Source organism: Camelus ferus, chromosome 6 (genome assembly GCF_009834535.1).
Source record: "Camelus ferus isolate YT-003-E chromosome 6, BCGSAC_Cfer_1.0, whole genome shotgun sequence".
Taxonomy (NCBI): domain Eukaryota; kingdom Metazoa; phylum Chordata; class Mammalia; order Artiodactyla; family Camelidae; genus Camelus; species Camelus ferus.
Window position 1 is genome coordinate 1,939,572 of NC_045701.1, and position 24,871 is coordinate 1,964,442.

Here is a 24,871-nt window from a genome sequence, read left to right on the forward strand (position 1 = left end):
CCGCCGGGCGGCTGCCTACTGGCGCGGGAAGGCTCCAAGTACTAAATAAAGTTAGGAGGGGGGAGGAGAGGAGAGGGACCAGAAGTTGGCTCCAGGGGAGGTGCCGAGGCCAGGCTCTGCACCCGCCACCCCCAGGCAGGCTGGAGGGGCTCTCAGGTCAGCATCAGCACAAGCCGCAAGGTGCCGGTGGCCTGGCGGGCAGCCCGGGGCGGGGGTACAGGGCAGGTCATGCAGCCTGGGCGACTGCACTTAAAATGCTAACCCCCAGCTACTGTTCCCAACCCCCTCCCCCGCCAGACCCGCCCTGATTTCCTCTTGCCCCGTTCAGCTGTCCTTTAAAAAATTTTAATGTATAAATGCCTTTTATGCAAAAGATTTTAAAACTCTTCGTCTGACTTGAAGGAGACTCCTACTACACAGGTCTCACAGTGCCTCCACAGCAGGGAAACCAGGTCCTAACCTCGGTGGTGCTGCAGGGGGGCTGCCCCGCCTTTTCCTCACGCATCCTCCTCCAGCGTCTCGTCTATAAAGGGCCAAGTAAGTAGCTTTTGGAAAAACACAATACTAAAACTTCATACCTCCTAGAAGTAGCCTTGAGCATCAAGGGTTCTAAGACACCATCCGAATGCAGCCAGACGTGACCACTGGATCGCCCAAACTGGGCTGTACCTGAAGCCAGTTCCCAAGTAGCTGGGGGACAGCTGTGCGCCACAGGAAGCCTTCAGAGGGGCTCACGAAGCAGGTGGAGAACGCAGGCCCTCAGAGGCTGCTGCCCATGGCTTTTAGAGGGGGCACCACGACTGCTCCGGCCAAGGCCAAAACAGAATAAGTAATTCATACCGCGAGTCTCAGACCTGACTGGGAGCAGGATCGCACATCCAGGAGGTTCAGACGGCTTCCTGACTCTGCAAGAAGCCGTTCACAGTCATTTCACACCAGGCACAAACGTCAGACCTGCAGATCTGACCCTCTCAGGTGGAGTGAAGGATCACACATTGTCTCTGGGCTCCGTGTCAACAGCCCTGCACGAAGACTAGCCCAGGTCTGGCAAGATGCTCCTTCCGTCTCTTCCTGTGTCCTCCAGAGGCTTGGCAAGTAGCTCTCCTACCTGGAAACCTCAAGGCTGGAGCTTCAGAGGCCCAGGACCCTGCAAGTGAGGCGCCGGGAGGCCCCCAACATCTCCATATACATCAGAAATGTCATCACAGTTGAGGTTTATACCTGCCCAGAGTAGACACTTTCTTCCCTTCACCTGGAATAAGACAGGACTTCCATAGGAAATCCCTTTATTTTTCCTGGTAGAAATCCATGCAAAAATATGGCAGAAGTCATTTCATACAAAAAACAGCAGCAAAGAATAAAGTACCAGTTGCAAGCGGCAATCCTGTCTGCTGTGTTCTGCAAAAGGCCAGTAAAGAGGGCTCCTTTTTTTTTTTTTTCCAGTTGAAATAATTTATAATCGTTTTCTCACTAATTGCCACTGGGAGCAGTACTTATGACACCAGATAACTGCCACGGTTGTCTCTGATGAGCCTCTACCGTGAGCCAGATAATTTCATGTCCCCGGGGAAAGATGACAGACCTCTTTGCACCAAGCCTGCAATTTTCAAAGGTGTAAAAAAAAATTTTTTTTTAATAGCCCTTTCACTTGCCTATGTTGGCCTGAGATTTTTCCCTCCTGGTGAATTTGCTTCTGTTCATTTCAGCTTCCAAAAGTGCTGGCAGGTGTCTTCTCAACAAAGCCCGGAGAAGCTTCACGCTGGGAGAGAAGTTGCTGGGCGCCCGCTCTGGTTTCCCAGTCAGCGTGCCAACCCAGGGTTGCTTGGGTTGCCATTTAATAGAAAACAAACGTTGTAAAGAGCATACGATCAAGTTAATTTAATTAATGCAAGTGACGACATCCACCAGGATAGCCGAATGCATGAGAATACGGAGTGAGCGCTTACAGGGGACTCAAGACCCCACACACCGTAGTGCTGCCTTCAGCCGAACGCCCTCACGGACACTGCCTCTTGCTTTGTGTAAGTACTCCACGCCAAATATCTTTGAGAGTAACGTGATGGTATAAACTATACATTGCATATGTACTGAGCCTCAACAGAGCCTTCCAACTGCTGCACGTGAGGACAACTCTAAGAGCATTTTTAAAGAAGAGTTGCCTTGCCACCTTTTCCCACCATCTGTATGTGCCCGTCCGTCCGTAACACGCTCGCTCGTGCCACGCCACTCGGTGTGCTCTGAGGGGTGGGGACAGACAAGCCCCCTCCCTGGCCAAGTCGATCCAGCCCCCAGGTATTCGGTCTGCTGCTGCCGGGGGTTCTGGAACGCTCGGTGAAGAGGGGGGCTGGGTCTGAGGTGTGCTCATGCCTCTGCAGGCGTCTCCCTCCCTCCCTAGAACACCCAGGGTGACTTCCGTGCTCTGCTGGTCCTGAACAGAGGGCCATTTCCTGTTGGACAGTGACACCCCAGTTTGCTTTCATTAAAAAAGAAGGGGGCTGGCGGAGGGGGCAGGTGGGGAAATGCTACCTGTCTGTGCTCCAGCGACCAGAGCAGAAGCCATTTCTTGCCCTTCAAACTGGGGCCGAAGAGCGAATGTATTCAGCAGACACAGCTGTTCATAAAAACCCCTCTCTGGGTTTGTTTTTGTGTTTTGGAAAACAGGCTGGTGCCACTTTGGTTGAGGGAGAAAAATTTCTTCTTCCTTGACAACAGTGAGTCGAGTTCTGGTTTCTCCACCTCCTACCTGGCCGTTTCCCCCAAGCCCGCCCTCCCCTCCCGCCCCCTTCACACCCACTGTCTCTAAGACACACTGGAACAGCGGATGCTTGGGGAGCCCATCTGGGTGAGGACCTTGTCCAGCCACTGCAGAGGCCCATTCAGGTGCAGCTCGATCCAGCAGGGGGTGCTGGTCACCGTCTGTCTCCTGCAAGATAGAGGAAAATGGGTGGGTTGGGGGACCTTCAGAATGTCCAGAAGCGCGCGCGCACACACACACACACACACACACACACACATAGCTAAGTCAGAACACCTCCTGCTTTGGTGACAGTCTTCTTCCCAGAGCCAGAAAAATGGCCTGCCTTGCTAGGCCCTGCCACTTGACTAGCTCAGACCGCCAGGCCAAACTGCTCCATGGAGGAAGAGCTTTGAGTGTATCAGGTTCTCCTGCACCAGGGAAGCGGGGGGCCCTTAAAGGGAAACACGTAAGGCAAATTCCAGGGGCCCACCAGTTTGCCATGATGGGCCCCCGACGGAGAACCTCCAGCCTGAGCAGAGGTCCCCGTGGCCCCTCGGCCCCGCGCGGGCACCCCCAGCTCCCCTGTCCAGCCCCAGCAGGCCCCGGTGACGTGCGTCTGTCTGATCGAGGGGTGTTTTTTTACAAAGCGCCGACAGAATCCACATGCCGTCGGTCCCCAATGTGCTGATATAATTCCCATCTATGGCCTTATTTTGGAAAATCTTACGAGCAGAGCGAGCCATGGAACAATTACTGGAAAAAACCGAGGCGCAGCACACGTTTCTTTTCCCCACAGCACTTTGTCTAAATTCGGGCTGGCTGATGACGCAGCCCGCAGGCCAGCTCCCAAGGGCCTCCGCCGGGCAGAGGCTATCTGCTGAGGCCGGAGGCGCCGGTGCCAGCTGGAGGTGAGAGGCCTGGGCTCCAGGCCCTGCGTTCGGCCACCTCACAGGAAGGGATGAAACCTTACTCTCCTTGGCCGAGGCGGCAGGAGGAGGGCGAGACGGTTCTGGGAAGGGGCCGCACCGCCAGTGAGGCTGCTCCGCGCCTGCTGCCAGGCAGCAGTGACGTGGTGGGCTGCCCAGGACGGGGTGTGCTGGCTGTATCCCGCGTGGTGACACAGTGCCCCCAGGGAAAGACTTCCGCCAATGAGGGGCCTCTTCCCGAGCACTTGAAGCTGGCCGGCTGCCTGCTGGGCCAGGTTGAGAGCCGCTGGCCCGAGGGCACCCTCCTCACTCGGCCTGTCACCCCAGTGAGGGTCAGCAGGGGCCTGCGCACCCGGCCCTGGGGCGCCTTCCTGACCTGGGTGCCTGAGCTGGGCCCTCTGGGCTGCAGTCTGAGTGTTCAGAGGAACAAATGGACCTCCCTCTGGCTCTTTTCCATTGGGTCCCTCTTTAAGTATCTCACCTCTCCTTTCAGCTCGTGTTCCCCTAAATGGTTTCAGCCTAGGCTAAAAGGTGGGCTAAAACGTCCCTCAAGCTGGGCCTTTGGGCCTGGGTTACTCCTAGGCCGTTATCACTGGGTTGTAAGTTCTCCTGAGGGCTGACCACTTGGACTGCTCAGCTGGTCACTCATCCCGGATGTCAGAGACCCCAAGGTGGGACGTTCCCCGGCACTGCGGGGCAGACACGGGAAACAGCAGCTAAAATACGGTAAATGAAAGAGGAGGATTTTATGGACCGAAATCCTCTAATGAGAATCTGACTTTCCATAAGTCATGCTCATCTGGATTTCATTATAAACGGTGGCCCAGAGCCAATATCGAAATGGGTTTGGCCCGGGTGCAGAATGACTGCAAAACAAAATGGATTCCAAACATCTGGAAAAATGAAGAGACCGGGGGGAGTAAGTTACAAGGCACTGGCTCCAGCTGACGTGTGGGTACCCTGCGCCGGCTTGTGGGGCGGGGGCTGGGCCCGCAGACCCGCCTCGCGGGAAACTCTGGTCCAGGTGTGGACAGAAGAGGAACAATTCTCTAAGCCCACACCAGAAAGAGGGATCTGGGAGATTTCGACAGAGCAGACCAGGGAGACCCCTGACCATGCCCTGTTTAAACCAGCTTCTGAAATGCTGAAAAAATACCATTTCTTTTCTGAGCAAGTAAACTGTGTTCCTTTATGACAACCCAGATCTCCCTTCTCTGCTTCTCAGTTTTAACATCCTAGATCCTCAGGGTAATCCAGAGCCAGAGAAGAGGGAAGGAACAGTGAGGTGAAGACTTAACTCCTTGGAGAGGGTCGTCTTAAAACCACCTGCCCAAAATGAATGAGGAAGATGCCAAGAGGGCAGTTCTAGGCTCAGCTTTTCCACTCATGTGCGACCTCCCAGGGCCTCTGTTCCCTCATCCGTACGACGGGGACGATGCCAGGGTCCCCACCCAGGACTGGGTGAGGGTGAAATGAAACAGGTGTGCGTCCAGCGCTGGAGAAACCCTGACACCCTGGATGAGCACCGCTCAGCTGTTCCTCATTTACTGGCACCCGGGCCCCATCTGATCCCTGGTCCCTCTGCTCTTCGGGGCAAGCGCCAGCCTAGCGCATCTGTGGGGAGCCCCTGTGCTGCTGTTCTGAGCCAGCTCCATCCCTGGGCCCCAGTACAGGCGCCCCAGCCCCGACCTGTACTCGGCGCCCCAGCCCTTGACGAAGCTCATGCGGATAGTGCACATGCGCGTCAGCTGGTACACGGCCTCGAAGCCCTGGTTGACGGACTGAGCCAGGAGGGCGGCAAACTCTTGGTTGTTGAAGATCTTCAGGTTGCATCCTGCCAACAGAACAAAAATCATGCGTGTGGGGACAGAGTGCACTTGTCTGGAGCTCCTCTCTGGGCTGAAGCCACCCCCGGATCACAGGGTCGTTCCTACATCAGCCACAGACCCCACCCTCAGCACCACGCTGGGCTCGGGCCCCTCCATCCCTGCCCTTGAAGCTGTCCCCACCGTGACAGGGAGATGCGCTGACACGGGTGAGGGGAGAGGATGGAACGCTGGCCTCAGCTCCAGTCCCCAGGGCTGCGGGGACACCAGCGCAGGCCGTAAAGGGCCCAAGAACAAGGATAAAGCTAGGAGAGGCGGGTCTCGTGCTGAGTGACGGGGCCAGGCAGGACTCCAGGGAACAGGGCCAGAATGCCCACAGCGGTGTAGGGTGTGGCCTGGGGAGGGGGGGTTCTGCCCTTCGATGGACGGAGTGCCAGAGAGACAGGCCCGCTGAAAGGCTCCCAACGGGAAACTCGGCATAGGGTCCCCGGGCACCTCCACCCAGGCTCCTCTGATGGATCCACCTCTGCCAGGCCAGGCGGGAGTGAGAGATCTGGGCCACATTCTGGCCTCTGGGCACAAGGCTGGGTCGGAGTGACACTCACGGCAACGTGAAGGTGTGTGTGCCTCCCTCTCCAGGCAGTTAAACTAGAGACAGGCACGCATAAAGTTTACAATAAATCTCTTGTTTGAAGTCCTGCCGCCTGGGTGCCAGGGATGTGTCAACCAGAAAAATAAAAGCACATGCCGAAAATGTCCAAAAGGTGAGCCGAGGTGACAGTAATGGGCCAACGTGGGGTCTCTCAGCTGGCTGTGTGCCTCTGGGCTGGTCACTTTCTCTGCTAAGTCTGTGTCTGGCCTCAGAGGCCCCCCAGCTCTGACATTCCATGAGCTAACCAAACCCCACGGCAAGCCAGCTCTGCCCTCACCAGAGACAGGGCTGGGGGAGAGGGGTGCAGAAAGCCAAGAACGCAGCTGGACTTCCTCATTTCCTCCGAGGGGAATGGAAGGGACGGGGGTGAAGTGGGGCTAAAGGTGGGTTGCAGCCCTGGCCCAGCCAAGCAGCAGACGAGCACACCGTCAACCCCAGCTCCTCCTGGCTCAGCCACTGACTAGCTGTGTGTCCTTGGCAGGTGGCTTAACCTCTCTGAACTTGTGTCCTGAACATGCCTCCTCACCTGAAGAGCCAGAGTAACTGGAGAGGACTAAGCGAGCCCAGAGTTACACACGTACCCCGTAAATGCAACCACATGACATTCTAGAAATGCAGAGTACCAGCAGCATCTCAGACTCTGAAGCCTTCAGTTGCCCCTGCCCATGGCCCAGTGCTCCGCCATCATCTGCTACTCAGCAGGCAGGGACAGGCGTGCCACTCACAGGGGCCACAGGCAGTGGCCTGAGCCGCACGCTCTACCAGCCAGGCACAGGCCACACTCTGTGGGCTGCGAGCCCTGGGACTAGTGGGCTTCGGAGGGGGGCTTTCTGCCTCAGCTTTCTAAGTAAAGAGGCTTTGGATGAGATCAGCCTCCTGCCTGGTCGTCTACCTGGGCCTGGCCCTGTCCAAGCCACCCTCTGGGGAGAACTGGCACCTCTTGGAGTCTAGGTGGAGCGCACAGCCCTATTCAAAAAACCCTCAACAGTCTCCCTCAATAAAAGCGAAACTTTCTCAGGTCCTTCCACAGCCTGGTCTCATCATGCTTTCTAAATATGTCCCCTGACTGTCTCCTACATGGGCTCTCCTGCAGCCAGAGTGCCGCCCACATGGGCCCTGCCCTCCATCCCTTCAGGGCTTCTGCCTGGAATGCCCTCGCTGTCCCCGCCTCACCATCATCCTGTGCCTAATGCTTACCCACCCTTCCAAGCCCAAATTCCTCCTCCTCCATGAAGCCTTCCCTGATCCATCCTGACAGTTAAATGTGTTCTTCCCCTTGGATCCGTGAGCACCTTACCTGTGCTGCTGTCTTGGTGCTTAGCACCCTCCCTCATATTAAACCCATTTGTGTCTTTATCTCGGATACTCAGCTGATGGGTAAGATCTGTGGGAGACAGCAGCAGGGCTTCGCGCACCCCTCCATCCCCCTACGGCACCCGGCATGGCTGTAGGAAGGAAGGAGGAAGGGAGGGAGCAAGCAGACTACCTGAGCATCCATGCACGCGGGCAACGAGCAGGTACCCACAGACCAAAGGCAGATCTGTCAGATGCTGCACCCTCTCCCCAGAGGTTCAGGGAGGCCCCAGTAAGACAGAAAGGCACAGAGAGAACCCAAGTGAAGCATCTCCAGACTGGCAATACAGACACCAAGGAGGAGGAAAGGTGGGAAAGAAGAAACCTCTCCAGCACAGAAGAGAGGCCCTCAGGGAAGGGGTGGGAGCGTGGGAGGGGTTACCTGGTGGGATCTTGCAGACGGTGGCTGGATGCCAGCCGTAGCGCTGGTTACAGTTGGGAGACTGGACAAAGATGGCACTGTCACTAAGGCACTCTGCGAAGACCTCCCCTCCGATGTAGTACAGTCGCACACCTCGCCCTAGAAAGAGTTGGGTCAGACGGGACTGGGCGTTTGGCTCCACACAGTGGCCCGGGGGCCACCTGAGCCCAGCGAAGGAGGCAGAGCTGCAGCAGATGCTCCAAGCGACTGGTTCTCTGCCAGCGTCACCAGGTGAATGGGACCGAGAGCCCAAGCCTAAACCCACAGGGAAGTGATGGGCGACTACTGGGTTCCTAACCCTGAGGCGGCTGACGATGAGAGGAAAGGGCACGGATAAGTCTTAATGGCAGCCTCGGCCAAGTTACTCAGCTTCTGAGCCTCAGTTTCTCCATCTGTAAGATGGGGATGACAATAATACCTACCTTGTGGGGTTGTAAGACACTCGGTAAGTGCCTGATGGGCATTAGCCCTACTACTGCTCCTAACTACTGGGTCCCTTCTCTCTCCAAGATTCAGAAATTACTCAGTAAACCTGCAGAGCTCCTCCTGGCGCAGCAGACTCCCCCAGGAGCCCTTCCCTGCAGGGATGGCTTAATTAATGCCACCCCTTGTACCTTTCTTCCCTCCATGCACTTTTCTCAAACATTCCACAGGTTTATGTCATTTACTTTTCCTTCATCTCTTAAATCCACTCCAGATGGACAGAAATGATTTTTCAGTTGGGGCTGCAATTCAAGCAGTTACATAAACCCCCAGACAGCGAGTCTCTGCTCGGCCAGGGGATGCTCTTTTCTCCCGCCTGGAAAGGTCTCTGTTCCCGCTCCTGGGGGGAGAGGCCCAGAGGGCCGGAAAGCAGAGGCAGATTTCACAGGCACAGTGTCGAGTGAGGTGGAAACCAGGTGACCGGCTGCGGGCCTGCCTCCTCGTCCCTCCGCTGTCCCCATCTTCCCGGTCCAGTGCTACAGGGCTCAGTGTCTCACAGACACCGGGGTGCTTGCTGGCTGACGTAGGGTCCACACGTTATGTCATTCAAGAATGGGAGGCAGAGGTGGAGGTGGGAATCCCCAGGCCCAAAGGAAAAAATGTTTGTGCAGTTTTGGTCATTTTTGAAATATTATTTTTAAAATATAAAAAGTATAAAATGAACAAATAAACACCTGTGTATACCACCCAGGATCTTTTTAAGAGGACGACAAAGGGGGAGGCCGTCTGGGAAGGATGCGGGCTCAGCAACGGGGTTCTTTGACACCGACTGTGTCACACTTGCCGTGTGGCCTCTATAGGGCTCTGCCCCTCCAGTGGGCATCAGGTTATTCCCCACAAAATGAGCACCACAGCTCATCCAGGCCCATGGCTTCCAAATTTTCTTAACTAGTAAAATCCTCTCTTCAAATGAAGACTTCTGTGAACGCCCAAGATATAAAACCAATGAGAGCAGAGGTGCCTGATTCACCGGGGCCCCGATGCCCTGCCCAGATCCTGGGTTTGCCCAAGAGACCCTCAGCCACACGGGGGTCTCTGACTGATGTCTGGGAATCCCCCCCATCTCTGCACCAGCTAGACCTTCTAGGTGGACCTTCTAGGTGACTCTGGATGGCAAAACTGGATATCCTTAGCATGATAATTTTATGAGCAAACCGAGTGACAACATATTAAGACTTCATCTTCCCTAAACTGAGCGATCTTTTAACCACGTGCCAGGTGTTAGAAGCAGTGGGGTCCTGGCAGCAGGCAGGCCTGTCTGTCTACCTCGTCAGAATAATCATATATGAAATAAACAAATAAAAGATCGCTCCTCCAAGGGGTCCTGAGTACTGAGGACGCACCTCTCAGCACTTTAAGGGTATTTTGCTTAAAAGAATTGCACGGTTGCCTTTCTCATCTCGGGAAAGTCAAGCGTCTTCCTCTGGTCTGGGGCTTTGCGATTCAGAAATGATCTATGTCTCTGCGTGGAAATGATCAAGCAACCTGAACGTACCTGTCTGGCCCCCTCGGCAAGGAGATACAGAGCTTGGTGGGGGGGTGGGGGTGGGGTGTGGAGGCGCAGCGCGGGGCGGGGCTCCGGAGGGCGGGGCTCCGGGGGGCGGGGCTCCGGGGGGCGGGGCTCCGGAGGGGCTGGGGTGTCACTGGGAAATGGCGGCTGCCCCTTACCGATGTGTCTCCGCGTCAGCTCCACCGCCGCGTTCCTGTTGACGTTGGAGAGCAGCCCCAGGCAGAAGCGCTCCGAGTTCGAGGGGTCGGTGAAGCCGTCCACCGTCATGGACGGCTGCGAGGCGTGGAATGTCTCCCCGACGCGCTGGTTCAGCTCATAGTAGGAGATGGAGCACCAGAAGGCCGGCTCGCAGTAGGTCACGGGCTGCAGGTCTGAGGAGACGGGCCGGGCTGCTGGGTCAGTGGGGCCCCCACGCCCTGTGCTCCCGATGGGGCACCCTGGATGCTCCTCACCTCTCAGAAGACATGTTACCCCCCCCCCCCACACACACACACCATGCCTTTTACTGTATAAAACTCGCAGTGGGACAGAATACTTGGGTGTTTTGAGAAGCATTCCACCGGCCTTGGCACTTCTCATTTCGTTTTAGCCCACAAAGGCCCTGCCCCTCCTGGCCTGGCCGTGAGTTGAAGCTGTCCTTCAGGGAGGTGCTGGGCCAAACTCAGTAGGCCCAGGGACCAACCAGCCCCTGGGCGTTTAAACACACTGCACAGGCCGGGTGTGCTGACTGTGGTCGGGCCAGGCCACCTCCCTCTCTTCCAGGGTCCCCGGAGTAACTCATGCTGACCTCTGGGCCCCAGAAAGGCCTGTAGCTTTGGCTTGGCCTTGCTGTGGGCTGACTCCTAAACTGTGGAGCCACAGGGCCCAAGCCCGTGAAATGACAAGGCTGGTGCAGCCCGGGGGGTCCGCGCAGCACTCGCCACCTGTAACCACACAGGCACCAGGCGCTGTCTGCAGAGTGAAGCCGATCTCGGCCTCTGATTACAGAATCTGTCCTCCAAATGTATCAGATGCCATCTGTCAGGGTGGCTAAGACACAAACTCACCTAAAAGAAACTGAATTGATTCGAGTTGTCAGTCTGTAGTCTCAATCTCAATCAAGGGCTCCTCAGAGCAAAACTGCCATCCTGGGATGGGGTAGTTCTTTTTCTCAGATGAGTTGGGAACCCCTGAGATACAGGGCCCCCTCATAGGACCCCACATCACCTTTCCTGTGACTCTTTAGCCCTCCTGACCTCCAGCCATTCCGGGCTCCACACCTGCCCGGGTACCCCTGCCCTCCTCTGGCCGGTCTCTACATCGTCTCTCACCTCAGGGTCCATCCTCCCAGCCCTGGCCAGGCCCTCGTCATTCCTCACTCGCACCAGTGCCACGGCGCTCCGACAGGAGTCCCCAGCACTCCTGACCAGCCCTTCCAGCTCCTTCTCTGCACCGCACTGCTCCCTGGGCCACATCCTGCTCCCTGCCTACTTGAATTCCACCGTTTCTTCAGGAATCAGGGAGTCTGCTGCTCTCCCTCCTCCATCTCAGAGCTCCGGGCTAGATCACTCACTCCAGCTCTTCCACATATGTGGAGCCACCTGCTTACTTAGGGTACATCTTTGTGGGAGCTGGTGAGAGGGACAGGAGGGGCTCGCCGTGCCAAGTCCCAGCACCGGCCCAAGACCTCTGCTCACCGCCTGCCAGGCACTTCCCAGAGTGAAAACCCCTGGGAACCTCTGCCGAGCTCACCAGACCTTTGAAAGTGGGAACAGGCCAGGAGAGAAAAAAATCAGAAGTTGTTCCAGGAAGAGCCTGGGTCCCCTTCAGGGCAAAGGGGCCCTGATCTCCTTTTCGGGTCTACACCCACGATCCTGTCTAAAGGTACAGAGAAGGTGAGCACGCTCGGGAGGAGCTGCAGACCACTGACATCCCTGCACTGAGTCAGCTGGAGGGTGAGGACACCTAGATCCGTTTCCTCAAGCTTGGCATTATTGAGATTTGGAACCAGATAATTCTCTGTTGCGGGGGGCAGTTCTGCGCATCCTAAGACGTGCAGCAGCAGCCCTGGCCTCCACCTCCTAGACGCAGCAGCACACATCCATCTCATCCTCCCAAGCTGTGACAGTAAGAAAGGTCTCCAGACATTGTGAGAGGGCTTCTAGGGGGCAAGGAGCCCCCCGTTGACAGTCACTGCCCTAGATGTCCAACTAGGTCATGGAGCACGAGCTTCAAGGCCAGATAGACCAGAGTTCACCCTCCACTCAGACGTGGACCAGCTGTGCGCTGGTAAGCAAACCAGTTAATCTCTGAGTTTCAACGTCCACATCTGCCCCAGCCACCCGAGTGCAGAAGCTGTTTGTGGATGGACTGGGATGACTCCAACGGAGTGCAGGGCATGCATCAAGCACTTAATAAATGGTGTAAACAAGAATTATCATCATTTTGGTTATATGAACTGAAGAACAGCCTGTTCCTATCCTGACCTCCACTGAAAGCGGGGCAAAGCACCCTTGCCCCCCTCCCCTCTTGCCAGGGTGCAGCAAGGGAAGAGGAGGGAAGGCAGGGGGTCCGAGTGACTTAATGGGGATGGGGGTGCGATGGGGCAGAAGCAACCGCGGCTGGGTTGAGCCACGTCAGCCACATCCGGCTCTGGCTTTGCTCGATGCTCAACATTCCAATGAGATAAGCTATATTCTAAACAATGTGGTCACTAAAATGTGAGCTATGTTGCTTGGAAACCTTAAACAACCACCACCACCACCTAAGAAGTCCAAGTGCACTCCAAGCCTTCAAGGTGGTCGGGCAGCGCGTCAGGCCCAGGAGGGACCAGGGAAGGACTGTGGGCCCCCACTGCCCGGGGCCAGGCTCTGCTGAGCCACCTTAGGGACATGACCTCCCTCTCTGGCCTCAGTGTCCCAGTCTGAACAGTGACTGCAACGGCCTGGAAGCCATCGAAAGCAGACCATGTAGGTCACGGTGTTTCTGGCACGGGTCACCCTGAAGAGGCAGCCGTGGCTGATCTGGACCAGCCTTGGCTTCCCCAGCAAACTGCAGAACAGGGCAGAGTCCTCATCCCCAAATTATAAAGCCTTGTCCAGCACCTGGGCCTGGTCCAGGCTGAAGAGAGAGAGGTACCCTCCTAGGTAATGACCCAGCCCACCCCTCAAAAGAAAAGCCAGCAGGTCATCCACTGGGTAACATGGGGCCAGAACTGCGTTCTGAGTACAGGCTTTGAGGTGTCTCAGAATCAGAGAGAGGCCCGGGGTCCCAGCCCAAGAGGCCCTCCCAAGCAGATCTGAGCCCTTATCTAAACATCCCTGCAACTCGCAGACACTCACGGGACAGTGTTGTGGAAAACACAGGACACAGGATCCTGACACATAATTAAGAAGATGCTAGTTTGGGATGCAGGGCACTCAGGCCAAGGCCAAGTCTGAAGGCTGCCATTTCAGAAGAGTGCTGTTTGGACGAGTTGACCTATGTTCAGAAGCAGGACTGAACCAGAACAGCGCCCCAGCCCTGCACTTACTGTCATCTGCAAACAACTGAGTCGGCCTGCCTTTCATCTCTCTCCCTCCCATCACCCCTCAGTGCTCCCTCCAGGCATTTCTGCAAGAGGAGCTGCAGACCAAAGTATGATCACCACTCCTGGGTTCTGCCTTGGACAGCACTTTGTTTTTAAACTGCACATATGCCCTCATTTCTTTCCTACCAAAGGACTTATCCACACCATGGTTCAGTACAAGAGAAAGAAAAAGTCAGGATCCTGGAAAAGAGAAGACTATAAAGAGGCTAATCATGAATTTATAGCTACTGAAAGAGCACTCAGCTTGGCTCCGAGCTTCCTAGCAGACAAGGCAAAAAGGGAGCATGATTTGCTACATGACTCTGATTGGTGGACAGATCCTTCTTACTAGTTCTGCAAGGGAAACAAAGCTTGTCTTGGACACTAAATCTTAAAAGAAATCTGTCAGGTGGCTCTCCTCCCCCACATCAATCAATCCAGCCAGCCAAGCAGGCCTGGTTTCAAGAGCTCCCCAACAAATGCAGAAGCAGTTTTACAGAAGGCGGCTTTTCGGGGGGAAAAAAAACCTGAACATAATGCCACTCACGGGCTCCTCTGGGAGGATGACTCGACAGGGGTAAGGTGACGTGCCCCAGTGGAAAGTGGTTTCACTTCTCCAGGCCAAGGACTCGGCACACCTGGAGTGGCAGCCCATGGCGCGTTCCCAAGGCCGTCCCTTCAGACAGCTCTGCTCCCACTGGCTTGCTGTGTGTGTGCTAACCTCTCTTCCTGCAGTAGACGTACTGGAGACACAGGAACCTCCCCTACTCCACCCATTCTCGGCCCCCCACCCCCACCGGTGCAGTGTCAGCCAGACTCCTCCAGTGGCATGGGGCACCTCGTTCACGCCTGGCCTCCTGCCAGCCCAACGCATGGGCTGGCTTCAGTTCTAAGTCCGATTCCAAGTTGGCATAGACTTTCTGTTTTGTTTAAGGAAAAGAAAACAGAATAAAACCCAGAAGGCAACACTTGGATTAAGGGATGCCTATTAAAAACATGTGCAAGAGATCCAAATCCGGTAAAGGAAAGGGGGAGGCGGAGGGGGAAATTAACTTTCTGCCATATATCGAAAGCAGGGAGCAGGCCAAGGCCAGGAGCACAGACACCGCAAAGCTCAAGGTCAGAACACAAACAGACTGCCTTGGCCCTGCTCACCTGTGGAAGGCAGCTCCGTCCAGGAGACGCCACAGCCCAGTCCCCACGTGTCTTCGCGCCGCTGTGTCTCAGCCCTCCCTGTTCCCTCTGCTTGGACTGCCTGTCACCCCGATCTGCGGGGACTCAACCTTCCAGGCCCAGCTCAGGTGGCCGTGAGAGCATCCCCCCACCCTGGTGTCTGAGTCACCTGTGGACCTGAGGGTTAGTTAGGCCAGCCGGGTCCCAGCAGCCTTGCACCAGCTCAACCTGTCACGAGGATTAGGCAGCAAACCAATTCATACACAGAAAGGAACCCAGACCCTTTCAACCAAGGACGGGTTTACCAAGACCAAGATCAGTGGAAAAGGAAAAATCTAGGAGCCGGAGGGACCCTCGGGAGCGTGACGGTACAGCCGGCCGCCGACTTCCTGCCACGAAGACGCCTGCCTGTGGTGTTCCAAGCTTATGGAAGATTAGAGCCTGAAGAGGCCTCAGGAAAAGCCTTGTGCAGCAGCCTGAGACACTTGGGATCGGGTCGGGCCTGTAACGTGGACCCCCGCCCCCTCTCAGGGACCAGGGGTCCTCCCACTACCCTGCCACCAGGGCCCCGTCTCCTGGCAGGAGGGGAAGGCAGCCCCAGGCCAAGGCCCTCTGGGAAGCCATCACCTCCGTAAGCTCAGCTCAGCCGCTGCCGCAGGACACTCCCTGGTACCTCATTTCCCCCCGTCCAGGCCCCTGCCCCGAGCTGTCTCACCTTCAAGCAGGGATCGGCTTACTCACTGGCAGGATCTGGATCATTATCTTTCTCCTCTCTCTCCACCTCCCTCGCTCTCCCCTCTTTGGTTACCCCAATCCTTGATTTAAATGCTTAGGAAATTCCAGGTGACTCATCCAGCACAATGTGTACTAACAGGAACATCACCTGCTCACATCCCTTCCCTGCAAAACAGTGCCTCAGGGTTGCCCGGAGCCCGCCGCCGCCAAGCAGCTGAGCTGGGGCTCAGTCACCCATGGGGCTCCTCCACGGGCACCCCAAGCGGCTCTGCTGCGGCAGGAGGCTCCACCTTTTACCTGGAGTGGGGAAGAAATGAAGCAGGAGCCAGATGTCCTATGCTTGCTTTCTTTTGTATAATAATTTCTCGACAAGAAATAATAGATGTCCAGAGATGCCCCGTCTTTCTCCAGGGAGAACTCTCCGTGTGCCAGTCAGCATCCTACCGTTTGGGACATACCGGCCACAAAGGAGAAAGGCACAGGCGGCTGCTGCAGGCTGCCCCGCCTTCCCCACCTTTTATTTGTCCTTCAGCCCCCACCTCCCCCGACACTTGCTCTCCAAAGGATGCCCGATCTGAGGAGTTCTCTCCTGACGCCGCACTCTGCATCTCTGCAGAACCTGCCCCCTGCATCCTTCAGCACCTCCCTCCACTCTGGAAGTTGCGGGGTGGATGGACACACAGGAGACGCCGGCCAGCCTGGACGAGGTCCCCACTGCGATGCCACCATGCCCTCCTCTGAACGCTCAGGGGACTTCGTCTGCACCTACCTCTTCTTTTATAATTATTTATAGTCCTGCCTTATTCATCCCAACCAGGCCAAAAGCTCCTTGAAGACAGGGTCAGTGACTCCTCTTGGATTCCCACCGGGACTGGCAGACAAGGGGCAGCCAGGAAGTGCCTGGGGATGAGTGAGTGAGGAAGACACGGGCAGGGCCCCCACCCCCCCCAGGGACCACATGGGACACCAGGACCCTCCACCTGACATTTGCTCCCAAGTTCATCTAAGTTCGTAAGTGCCTCCTTGAGCCTCGTTCTTCTGAGTGAGAAAGGGGAGAGCTGGTCTAAGGGACCCAGCAAGGCAGGTCCTGCTGCACCTGGGGACGTGTTCTGGATCCCCCAGGCCTGAGTTCAAAGCCAGCTTCTCTGTTTGCCAGCTGTGTGAATGGGACAAGTTTGCTAACCAGTCTGCCCCTGGGTTTCCTCTCCTGCAAAATAAAAACTTACAGTGCCGCGGCTCCTACAGTCATTATGGGGATTCAATTAACAAGCACGAAGCACTCTGAACAACACTCAGTGAGTAGTTAAGTTCTCAAGAAAGTCTGACGCCCTCATCACCATCCTCTCACCCCCTTCCAGCTATGGCGCCAGAGGCTATGGACCTGACCACATGGGTCCCTACCGGTAGTTCTGAATGGGTGAAGGTGGGGGTCAAGGGCTCAGAGAGGAAGCAGCTGTGAGCGCCCTGTGTGAGTCCTAACCTGACTCGCCCCCCTATTCACATCTTCCCAGCACAGCGGCACCCCCGCTCTGCCCTCCAGGCTTCCTTTGGAAGAAGTGGCTTCCTTTGGAAGAAATGGCGTAAGAATTCCTGACCCTCAGACAAGGGGCTGAGGAACTGGGCAGTCTGGGAGGGGGTGGGCAGGGAGCTGGGGCAGCAGGCCATTGTGCCTTGGGGCCAAGTTCAAGAGCATGCCGTCACCCTCGTCCACACAATCTAGAGGCGAATCCACACAGGGGACCACTTCCAGTCTGACCCACCGCATCAGGCAGTCAGGTGACAAAGTCAAGCACCAGCCCTGATGTCTGTCAACAGAAAGGGCAGTGGTGGCCACCGTGGCGGGAGGGGGCTCAACCTCCAACAGTCAAGTTCACAGCCATGGCCTTTAAGTTCTCAAGGGTTAGGGCAGCTTCCAGCCTGCAGAGTTTGTGTTTAGTAACTCCTTTAGCCCCTTCACATTGGGAATGCGACCGTCCCTCTGCAAAGCCCAACACGCACAGTGATATTATTTCACAAAGACGTTAAAACCGATCCCCCAACGTCACATTTCCCACTGCCCACTTGTCAGCCTGTATTAAAAGGTTTTCAAGCAGCTCCCCATGTTCCAAATGATGACTTTTTTCATCTGATGCTATCAGTCAAGGACTGGGAACAACTGAGAGCAACTGGGAACAAAAGCCAGACCGATCCACTCGGATTCACCAAGCTTGGATATTAACTCTTTCTTTTCCGGAGCCACTCATTAAGCCCCGGTACAAACTGAAACAACGTCAAACTCCCAGTTTCCTAAAACTACCAGAATGACACAGAAAAAAACTCCCCTCAATCAAAGCCGAGCAAGTATTTCACTTGTTTTGAGTCCTCCGCAGGCCCTGCCCTGGAGGTGAAGGACACTCGTGGGTTAGAAAAGCAAGTCTCAGAAAAATGGCTCAGAAGTCCAACAACCGAGGGAAGGTTCTGGAAGGGACGGCCCAGCTGCTCCAAAACGTCAGGAGACAATGCGAGATGATCAGGAAGCCATCTCAGTATGGAAATGTGTTTACAAAATAACAAAGAGGGGAAAAAAAGGAGGGGAAAATGGATATACACTGTGATCTCAATGGCAAAGCACAAACACATATGCCTAAACCCACCCACATCAGAAGGACCATGAAAAAACAAAAGCAGTTGTGTTGGGGTAGGAAGATACTGGGAAAGTCACTTTTTTTTTTTTTCAAATTTCTTTTACGGTGCTGTTTCAAATAAAAATGACATCACTGTCAGCTGATAAAATCCAAGTAGATGTATGTGAAACAAGGCCCCGAAAGCCGGGGGCTGCAGTCTGCACCGCTGTTCATGGCTTTGCATCAAACCACACACGGATGCTCGCCAACCACAGACCCTTGTCTCTCTCGAGCACAAGGTTGGGGCTTTTCATTCACTCATGTCTAACCGCCCCCCAGGGGAAATACAGACCCACACGCAGCTGCCTTTCCTGCCACCACTGTTCTCGAGTGTCCCTTTCTGTGGGTGACCCCAGAAGCACTGTAACCAGAAACCTGATGGGCTGTGCTGGGTGCGGGTCAGAGGGAGCCTCACCCTCAGGCCCCCTCCCCACAATGGCCACCAGCCAGGGTTGCAGCTAAAGGGGGTTCGAGTCGTACAGACAAGGAGCTACTTACCCAAGTTATTGTGTGCCGGGGACATCGGATTCGGGGAGAGGTTTGGAGAACCTGTGGGATGGGACACAGTGGTGAGACTTCAGGAAAGACCCCTGGCCTGGGGAGCCAGGTGACGGCACGCTTGCATCAGGAAAGCCCCAGGCTGAGGCCCCAAGGCCCAGGAGAAGGCCGAACCCCGAATCCTCGCCTGGGCTTTCCCTTCCCCGGGTGCTGGCTTCCTCATCGGCAGAGTAGATGGGCAAGTGGCTGCCCTCGGGGTCTCTGCCACCACCTGTTGGTCTGATGCTTCTAACCACGCCTGCAGCACAGGGCTTTTGCGTTCCCAGGCAGAGTACACCGACCCCACACTGACCCACCCTGTGAGCCAAACCCCCAGAGGAATAAAAGGCGCTGGGAAGACCCCCTCCCCAGCTGCTTGAAGATCCAGGCAGCAAAGGTGGGCTTGAAGCCACCCAGACATCAGCCGTCCAGCCCTCTGCGACTCCGGCACCTGCAAATACCAATGCAATCCTTTCCGCGGGTTTCAGGAAACTCACCAAGCGGCCTCAGAAAGCCCACAACCCAGCAACCAGACTGAGATTTTATGTAAGACATGAAAACTCTCCAATTCTTTCTTCTCTACTCCCTTCACCCTAGCCCTTACTCCCAGAGGAAATTAAAAACACGTGGTATCAGCCTTCCAGAAAACCAAGTGACTGCTCTTCCATGGAGCGACACTGAGCTGGTCCCTCCTTTGTCCCTGCACCCACGGGGGCTCCGGAGGTTCTTTATTGACTGACAGCTGGCTCCGCCCCTGAAATTCACAGCCCTCCCCTCCAGCACATGCTGCCGTGAGCTGTTACTGGGGGTCTTCCTGCTCCCCGCTCAGCTGGAACCTCCTCGAGGGCCGGGCAGGAACCACGGGGTTTCTATTTCACCCAGTATTTTGGGGGATGTGGAATGAGTCACAGAAGCAGCAGAGCTTCTGAAGCTGCCCAGGAGTCTGACCACGCTACCACGTATAAGCCATGGGGTTTGGCAAAGTGGTTCAACCTCCCTGAGCCTTGTTTTGTTTCCCCCCCCTCGTCAGGTGTCACACAGGGATGACACCCTCTACCGTGTTGTCTGTGGGAACGAAGTGAGACGGCGCGGATAAAAATGCCCACACCGTGACCGGTGCTAGCTGGCACGCAGGCAGGGCTGACCCGATTCGCGGAGACCCGAGAAGGCAAGGGACCTTCTCACTGGTCTGAAAGGGCACAGATGTGTGTTAGGGGAGACACAAGGCTGGACAAAGTGATCCTCGGGCCCACACTGAAGAGGCTACCGCATCTCAGCTGGCAGGGCAGCCAAGCTCACAGGCAACCGATCTGGGCTGAGAGGAGAGCAGAGAATAAACAGGGGCCCCCACTCCTCCCACCTATGGGCTGGCTGGGGTCCACACGGTCCAGGGTCTGCTTTCGAGAAATCCTTAATGTTCCCAACAGGGCCCTGCAGGTACACTTAGGGGAGGAGAGGAGGATGGGAGAGACAGAGAAGATGGAGCAGAAAGGAGGGAGGGGAAGGGGAAGAAACAAGAGCGCAGAGGGTGGAAAGGCGGCCGCTCATCCCACAGACATACCACCTCCGGCCGTCTGCTCGCTTTACAACAGCACAGACCTCGTGTTACTGCACACCTCACTGTATCCTGCTCTGCAGGTGCTGCGTTTTTATTATTTTTTTAATTTTTTCACTGATTGAAGGTTTGTGGTAACCCTGCGTCGAGCGAGTCTATCGGCACCCCTTTCCCCAAAGCATTCGCTCGCTTTGTGCCTGTGTCCCATTCTGATAATATTCACAATATCCCTTTTTCATGATTATTATATTCGCTATGGTGATCTATGATCTTTGCTGTTACTATTGGCAAAAAGTACAATTGCTGAAGGCCCAGATGATGGTTAACCTTTTTTAGCAATAAAGTATTTTTTTTTAATGGGGGTACTGGGGATTAATTTCTCCTGGTTTCTCTTCTCTTTATTTACTTTATTCTCCTTCTTGGGATGGGGAGGTAATTAGGTTTATTTACTTATTTTTTAATGGAGGTACCAGGGACTGAACCCAGGACCTCCTGCATGCTAAGCATGTGCTCTACCACTGAACTATACCCTCCCCCCGAGTTTCTTTAGACATATGCTGCTGCACTCTTAATAGACCCCAATACCACATAAACATAATTTTTACATGCACTGAGAAGTTCGTGTGATGGGCATGATTGCAGTGGTCTGGAAGCGAACCCGCACTATCTCTGAGGTTCGCCTGTAAGCAGCGAGGAGGGAAGGAAGAAAGGAGAGGGGGAAGAAACACAGCATCTGCAGAGATGCGGCTTAGCTGGCCTGCTTCCCATGCCAGCATTTAATAGCGGTGAGCTTACAGCGGCCACTTGGCATCGAAGACAGGAGGTCTTCCATGCGCTCCAGCTGGGCTCACGCTGCCAGCCACTCACCAGCGGAGTGTGGGGCTGTGTGCGCTAAACCCCCAAAGCGCCAAGATGCCCAGGCTGGATTTCAAGCAACCGCGTTCACAACGCACACGCAACTCTCCTGCATCCGTCTCCGGGGAAGCGCGCGCTCCCTGGGCTGTGTGGGGGGCAGGTGGCCGCGCTGCGTCTGGCGGCTGTGCATGTACGCGGCAGGCTCGCTGTGGTCAGGGCGGAACATCTGGGCAGCTGCCTCCTCCTCCGCGCCCAGCCACACGCAAGGCAGCGCACAGGCTATGTGGCAGCTGGGGTTCAATTCAAGAAGCCGCTGGTCTGGAGCCAATTTGGTCCCATAACAAATGACATGGGGACATCTGGAGATGTGGCTGGAGACAACTGGGCTGGGTCCCTCACGGCGGGAGCACACGGATCGCATTTGGTCACCGCACGGAAATAGATGCTTCTGGGCCTCCGCTGCCACTGGCGAAGACCCTGCCTCGGGCTCTCCCCGGCTACTCCAGGGGACGGAGCCCCGCCTCCACCCGACTGCAGCAGCAGCTCACCCAGGCTCAGACTCTGCTAAAAGCCTGCAGGGGCTCCCGGCAGCAACCCCCGTGCCCCCGCCACACTTCAAGCCTTGAGTGCCAGGCCCTCCTGTCTGTCTCTGCTCTGGAGGAGTGCGCTCCAGCCACATGGGGCTCTCACTGCCCCAGAACGCACCACTGTCCTGCCCACACCCCCACAGCGTGCCTGGCACACCCTCTGCCTGCCCTGACGACCTGGCCAAACCCTGCACACCTCCAAGACTCCACGCAAGAAAAACCTACCCTGCGAGGTACTGCTCGGCCCCCAGCATCCCCTCCCCAAGCTGGGTTAGGTGGCCCTTCTGGGTGCCCTGACGCCACGAGGCATCTTCCATCAGGGTGAATGTGACTGCTGGCTGTCTGGTCAGTCTCCCCCACCAGCTGAGCAGCTTAAGCTCCTCCTCTATCCCAGCACCTGGCCCGGGGCCGGGCACATCGTGATCACTCTAAATATTGGAAAGGGGGACACAGGGAAGGAGGGAGGGATAGAGAGAGGAGGGAGGGAGGGACAGAGGCGGTAGTGGGGAGGGAGGGATCGATGGAGGGAAAGAGAGAGGGAGGGAGGGAGGAAAAGAGGGAGGGCACTCAGGATTAAGAGCATAGCCCTGACGCTGACCTGCATCCATGCTGTGGTTCATCTGGTGGTCACTGGTCTCTCCATCTTCACTCAGGTAGCCCGGGGGTGGGGTTTCTGGGAATCAGAAGGAAGGTGGTTCATTAAATGGCCTCCATGATTTGGCTCTGGAGACACCCTCTGCTAACCCATCCCACACTCTCACCACTACGCCAGGAGCAGGTGCTGGAGGAGCTCTGGGCCTCGGAGCCTGGGCCCCGCTGTCCTTGCGTCCCTCAACCTCCCCACTGCTTCCCGCCCAGATCGGATCATTGCCGCCTTTGTCCACATGGTCCCAACTCCCAAGTCTGAAACGCCTGTTCCTGGAGCCTCTGCCAGGCTCAACTTCTCCCCATCCTTCCAGGTCAGGTTTGAGCTCCCCTCTCCAGGGAGGCTGTGGACTCAGCCCAGCCTCCCTCATCTCTGCTCTGAAGGGTGCCAGCCTCAAACGGCCCTTTGGCTCTGCTGCCTGCTCCCGTGCAAATGCACATGTCTCTCCATGGGATGTCTTAGCTTCCCAACTGGGACGCAAGTCCCATGACAGCAGAGACGGTGGCTCGATTTCTCTGAATGACCCCCAGACCCTGACATAGCTCTCCTAAGCTTTGCTGAATGAGCAGTGGGGGGCAACCCTCCCCTAGGGGCCAGCACCGCCTGTGAAGGATGAAAGGCTGGATCTGTAAAGCGGGTCTCTCATTAATGCTCTGACCCCCACCCGCAGGCCTGTGGTCAACCTCAGCACAGTGAGCTCGCCCAGGGTGCAGGGCTCATCCCAACCAGACGGCTCCGAGAGGAACGCGGGGCATCACTGCCCCAGTCACAGTCCCTGTGCTGGGACTGGCCGAGGGCTGCCAATTGGTTTTCCTGGACGCCCAGAGTGCTGGTGATTCACACTTTATTTGCATGTAAATGAGGGGCTTCTAAAAACAACTGCGCTCTGACAGTGGAGCCCACTTCTCCCCATGGAGGAAAGCCTCCCACCCAGGTTTTGAGCCCCCCTAGGCTTACTTACAAGGCCAGATCTCCGTGCGCGGCCCAGCCCCGCTCGCCCACTGCCTCTGCAGGCCCCCGGGCCATCGGGGATCCTGCCTGAACTCCAGCCCCAGCCGCGAGGGCGGTGAGAGAAACACAGCGTTGCTATTTCCGCTTCCAAAATAAATGACTGCACCGAGGCCGGGCGGAAGGGTCACGCCGCCGCTCCCCCGTGCCAAGAAAAGCATCATTAGTGAGCGGGGAGCCAAGGCCACGGGTCCTCTCCCAACAGGGATGCGGTTCTGAGTCAGGGGCCTCGGGCCAGCATGTGTGCAGAGACGGGGTGACGGGGGACGGAGCCCGGGGCTGCGCGGCACCTCACTGCCCCGGGGGCGTACCTGGAATATTGCTCTGGGGCTCGATGCCCGCGGGGAAGTTAGTGTTTTCAGGGATGGAATGGCTGTAGTCGTCCAGCGGGGGGAACTCGGCCGGGATCTCTGTGTGGCGTGGCACCAACACGGGAGGTAGAACTGTCCGGAGGAGACAGAGCAGAGGGATCAGCGCTGATGGCGGGCTGGCACCAGAGCCCCTGCACCCCCAAACGTACTGGGGGCCCTCCCTTAGGAAGAGGAGGGGGAAGGGGAAAGGGAAGGGATGGGGTTGGGGGTAGTGAGGAAAGGGAAGAGGGGGAGGGGATGGGAAGGGGGAGAAGGGGAGGGTGAAGGAGAGGGGGAAGGGGAGGGAAAAAGAAGAGGGGGAGGGGAGAGGGGGAAGCAGAAGGAGGGGAAGTGGGGGAGGGGAGGGGAAGCAGAGGAGAGGAGGGGGAGGGAAGGAGAAAGGGGGGGAGGGAAGGAAAAAGGGGGGAGGGAAGGAGAAAGGGGGAGAGAGGGGAGGAGGAGCGAAAGCAGGGGGAAGGGATGGAAAAGGGGAAAGGCGGAGGGGGAGAGAAGGGGGGAGGGGAGGGGGAAGGCCGCGTGGTGTCAGTAGCTGCACACAGCACGTACCTGGGGTCTCCACCCTCTGATAGTGGTAGGGATTCACGCAGACCTCGTCCTTCTTCATGTTGAAGGCAAACTCACACAGCTCCATGGCCCGCAGCTCGTGGTGACTGTGCAGGTCGGGCCATCGCCACAGGCGGCAGTAGATGACATGGGGGAGCCCCTTTCGGTGGGACACCTGCAGCCGGCCGTCCAGGGACCTGTCATGAACAAGAGGGTCAATAACAGACAGTGAAGTGGGTCTGGCTGGCTTTCTCCTAGGCCCCGCCTGCTGGGCTCCCTGGACCCCTCAGGTGTCTCACCCCCATGGTGCGGGAGATCAGAGAACCTCTGTTCGCGCTGGACGGGGTCAGGAGGAGAACACAGAGGCCACCAAGGAAGGCCGAGGGCTCCTGGGCTGGCAGGGCGCACCCGGAGCCCTCCAGGCCCTGGGGTTCGTTCTCCCACCCCTCCACAGAGGGAACAGCACTGACTCATGCTCTGAAAGGGTCCAGGCCAGGTGGAGGTGTGCAGATGGGCACAGGGCTGAGCAAGAAGATGAAAGTTCTTTAGGGGCAACTGTGAGGACCACAGGGACACTGAGAAGGGAGGTGACAGCACACCGGCCCCACACCCACCCAGTCCCTCCCTCACACATTAGGAAGCAAGGAGAACCCTCCTCTTATTCCGCTGATGTTTGTGATGAGGAGGGGAGGGAAAGAGGGAACTTAAAGGGCATTTTAACTGGTCAGAGGCTGCACTGCAGA

At 56.5% G+C, this 24,871-nt stretch overlaps 1 protein-coding gene across 2 annotated transcripts in view; it reads right to left on the minus strand.

Moving 5' to 3' along the window:
• Window positions 1-1,396: 1,396 nt before the first annotated feature.
• SMAD3 (SMAD family member 3) overlaps window positions 1,397-24,871 on the minus strand; it is a 110,395-nt gene continuing 86,920 nt past the window's right edge. The window contains exons 2-9 of one of the 2 annotated variants that reach the window (XM_032480892.1): window positions 24,132-24,325; window positions 23,526-23,657; window positions 22,159-22,233; window positions 18,525-18,575; window positions 10,067-10,279; window positions 7,877-8,014; window positions 5,353-5,497; window positions 1,397-2,923 (exon numbers count right to left, since the gene is read on the minus strand). In XM_032480892.1, coding sequence (XP_032336783.1) covers window positions 2,800-2,923; window positions 5,353-5,497; window positions 7,877-8,014; window positions 10,067-10,279; window positions 18,525-18,575; window positions 22,159-22,233; window positions 23,526-23,657; window positions 24,132-24,325 — 1,072 coding nt within the window. In that variant the 3' untranslated portion in view covers window positions 1,397-2,799. Of the gene's footprint in view, window positions 2,924-5,352; window positions 5,498-7,876; window positions 8,015-10,066; window positions 10,280-18,524; window positions 18,576-22,158; window positions 22,234-23,167; window positions 23,247-23,525; window positions 23,658-24,131; window positions 24,326-24,871 lie in introns of those variants that run through there. The other variant, XM_032480893.1, reaches the window with a different exon arrangement.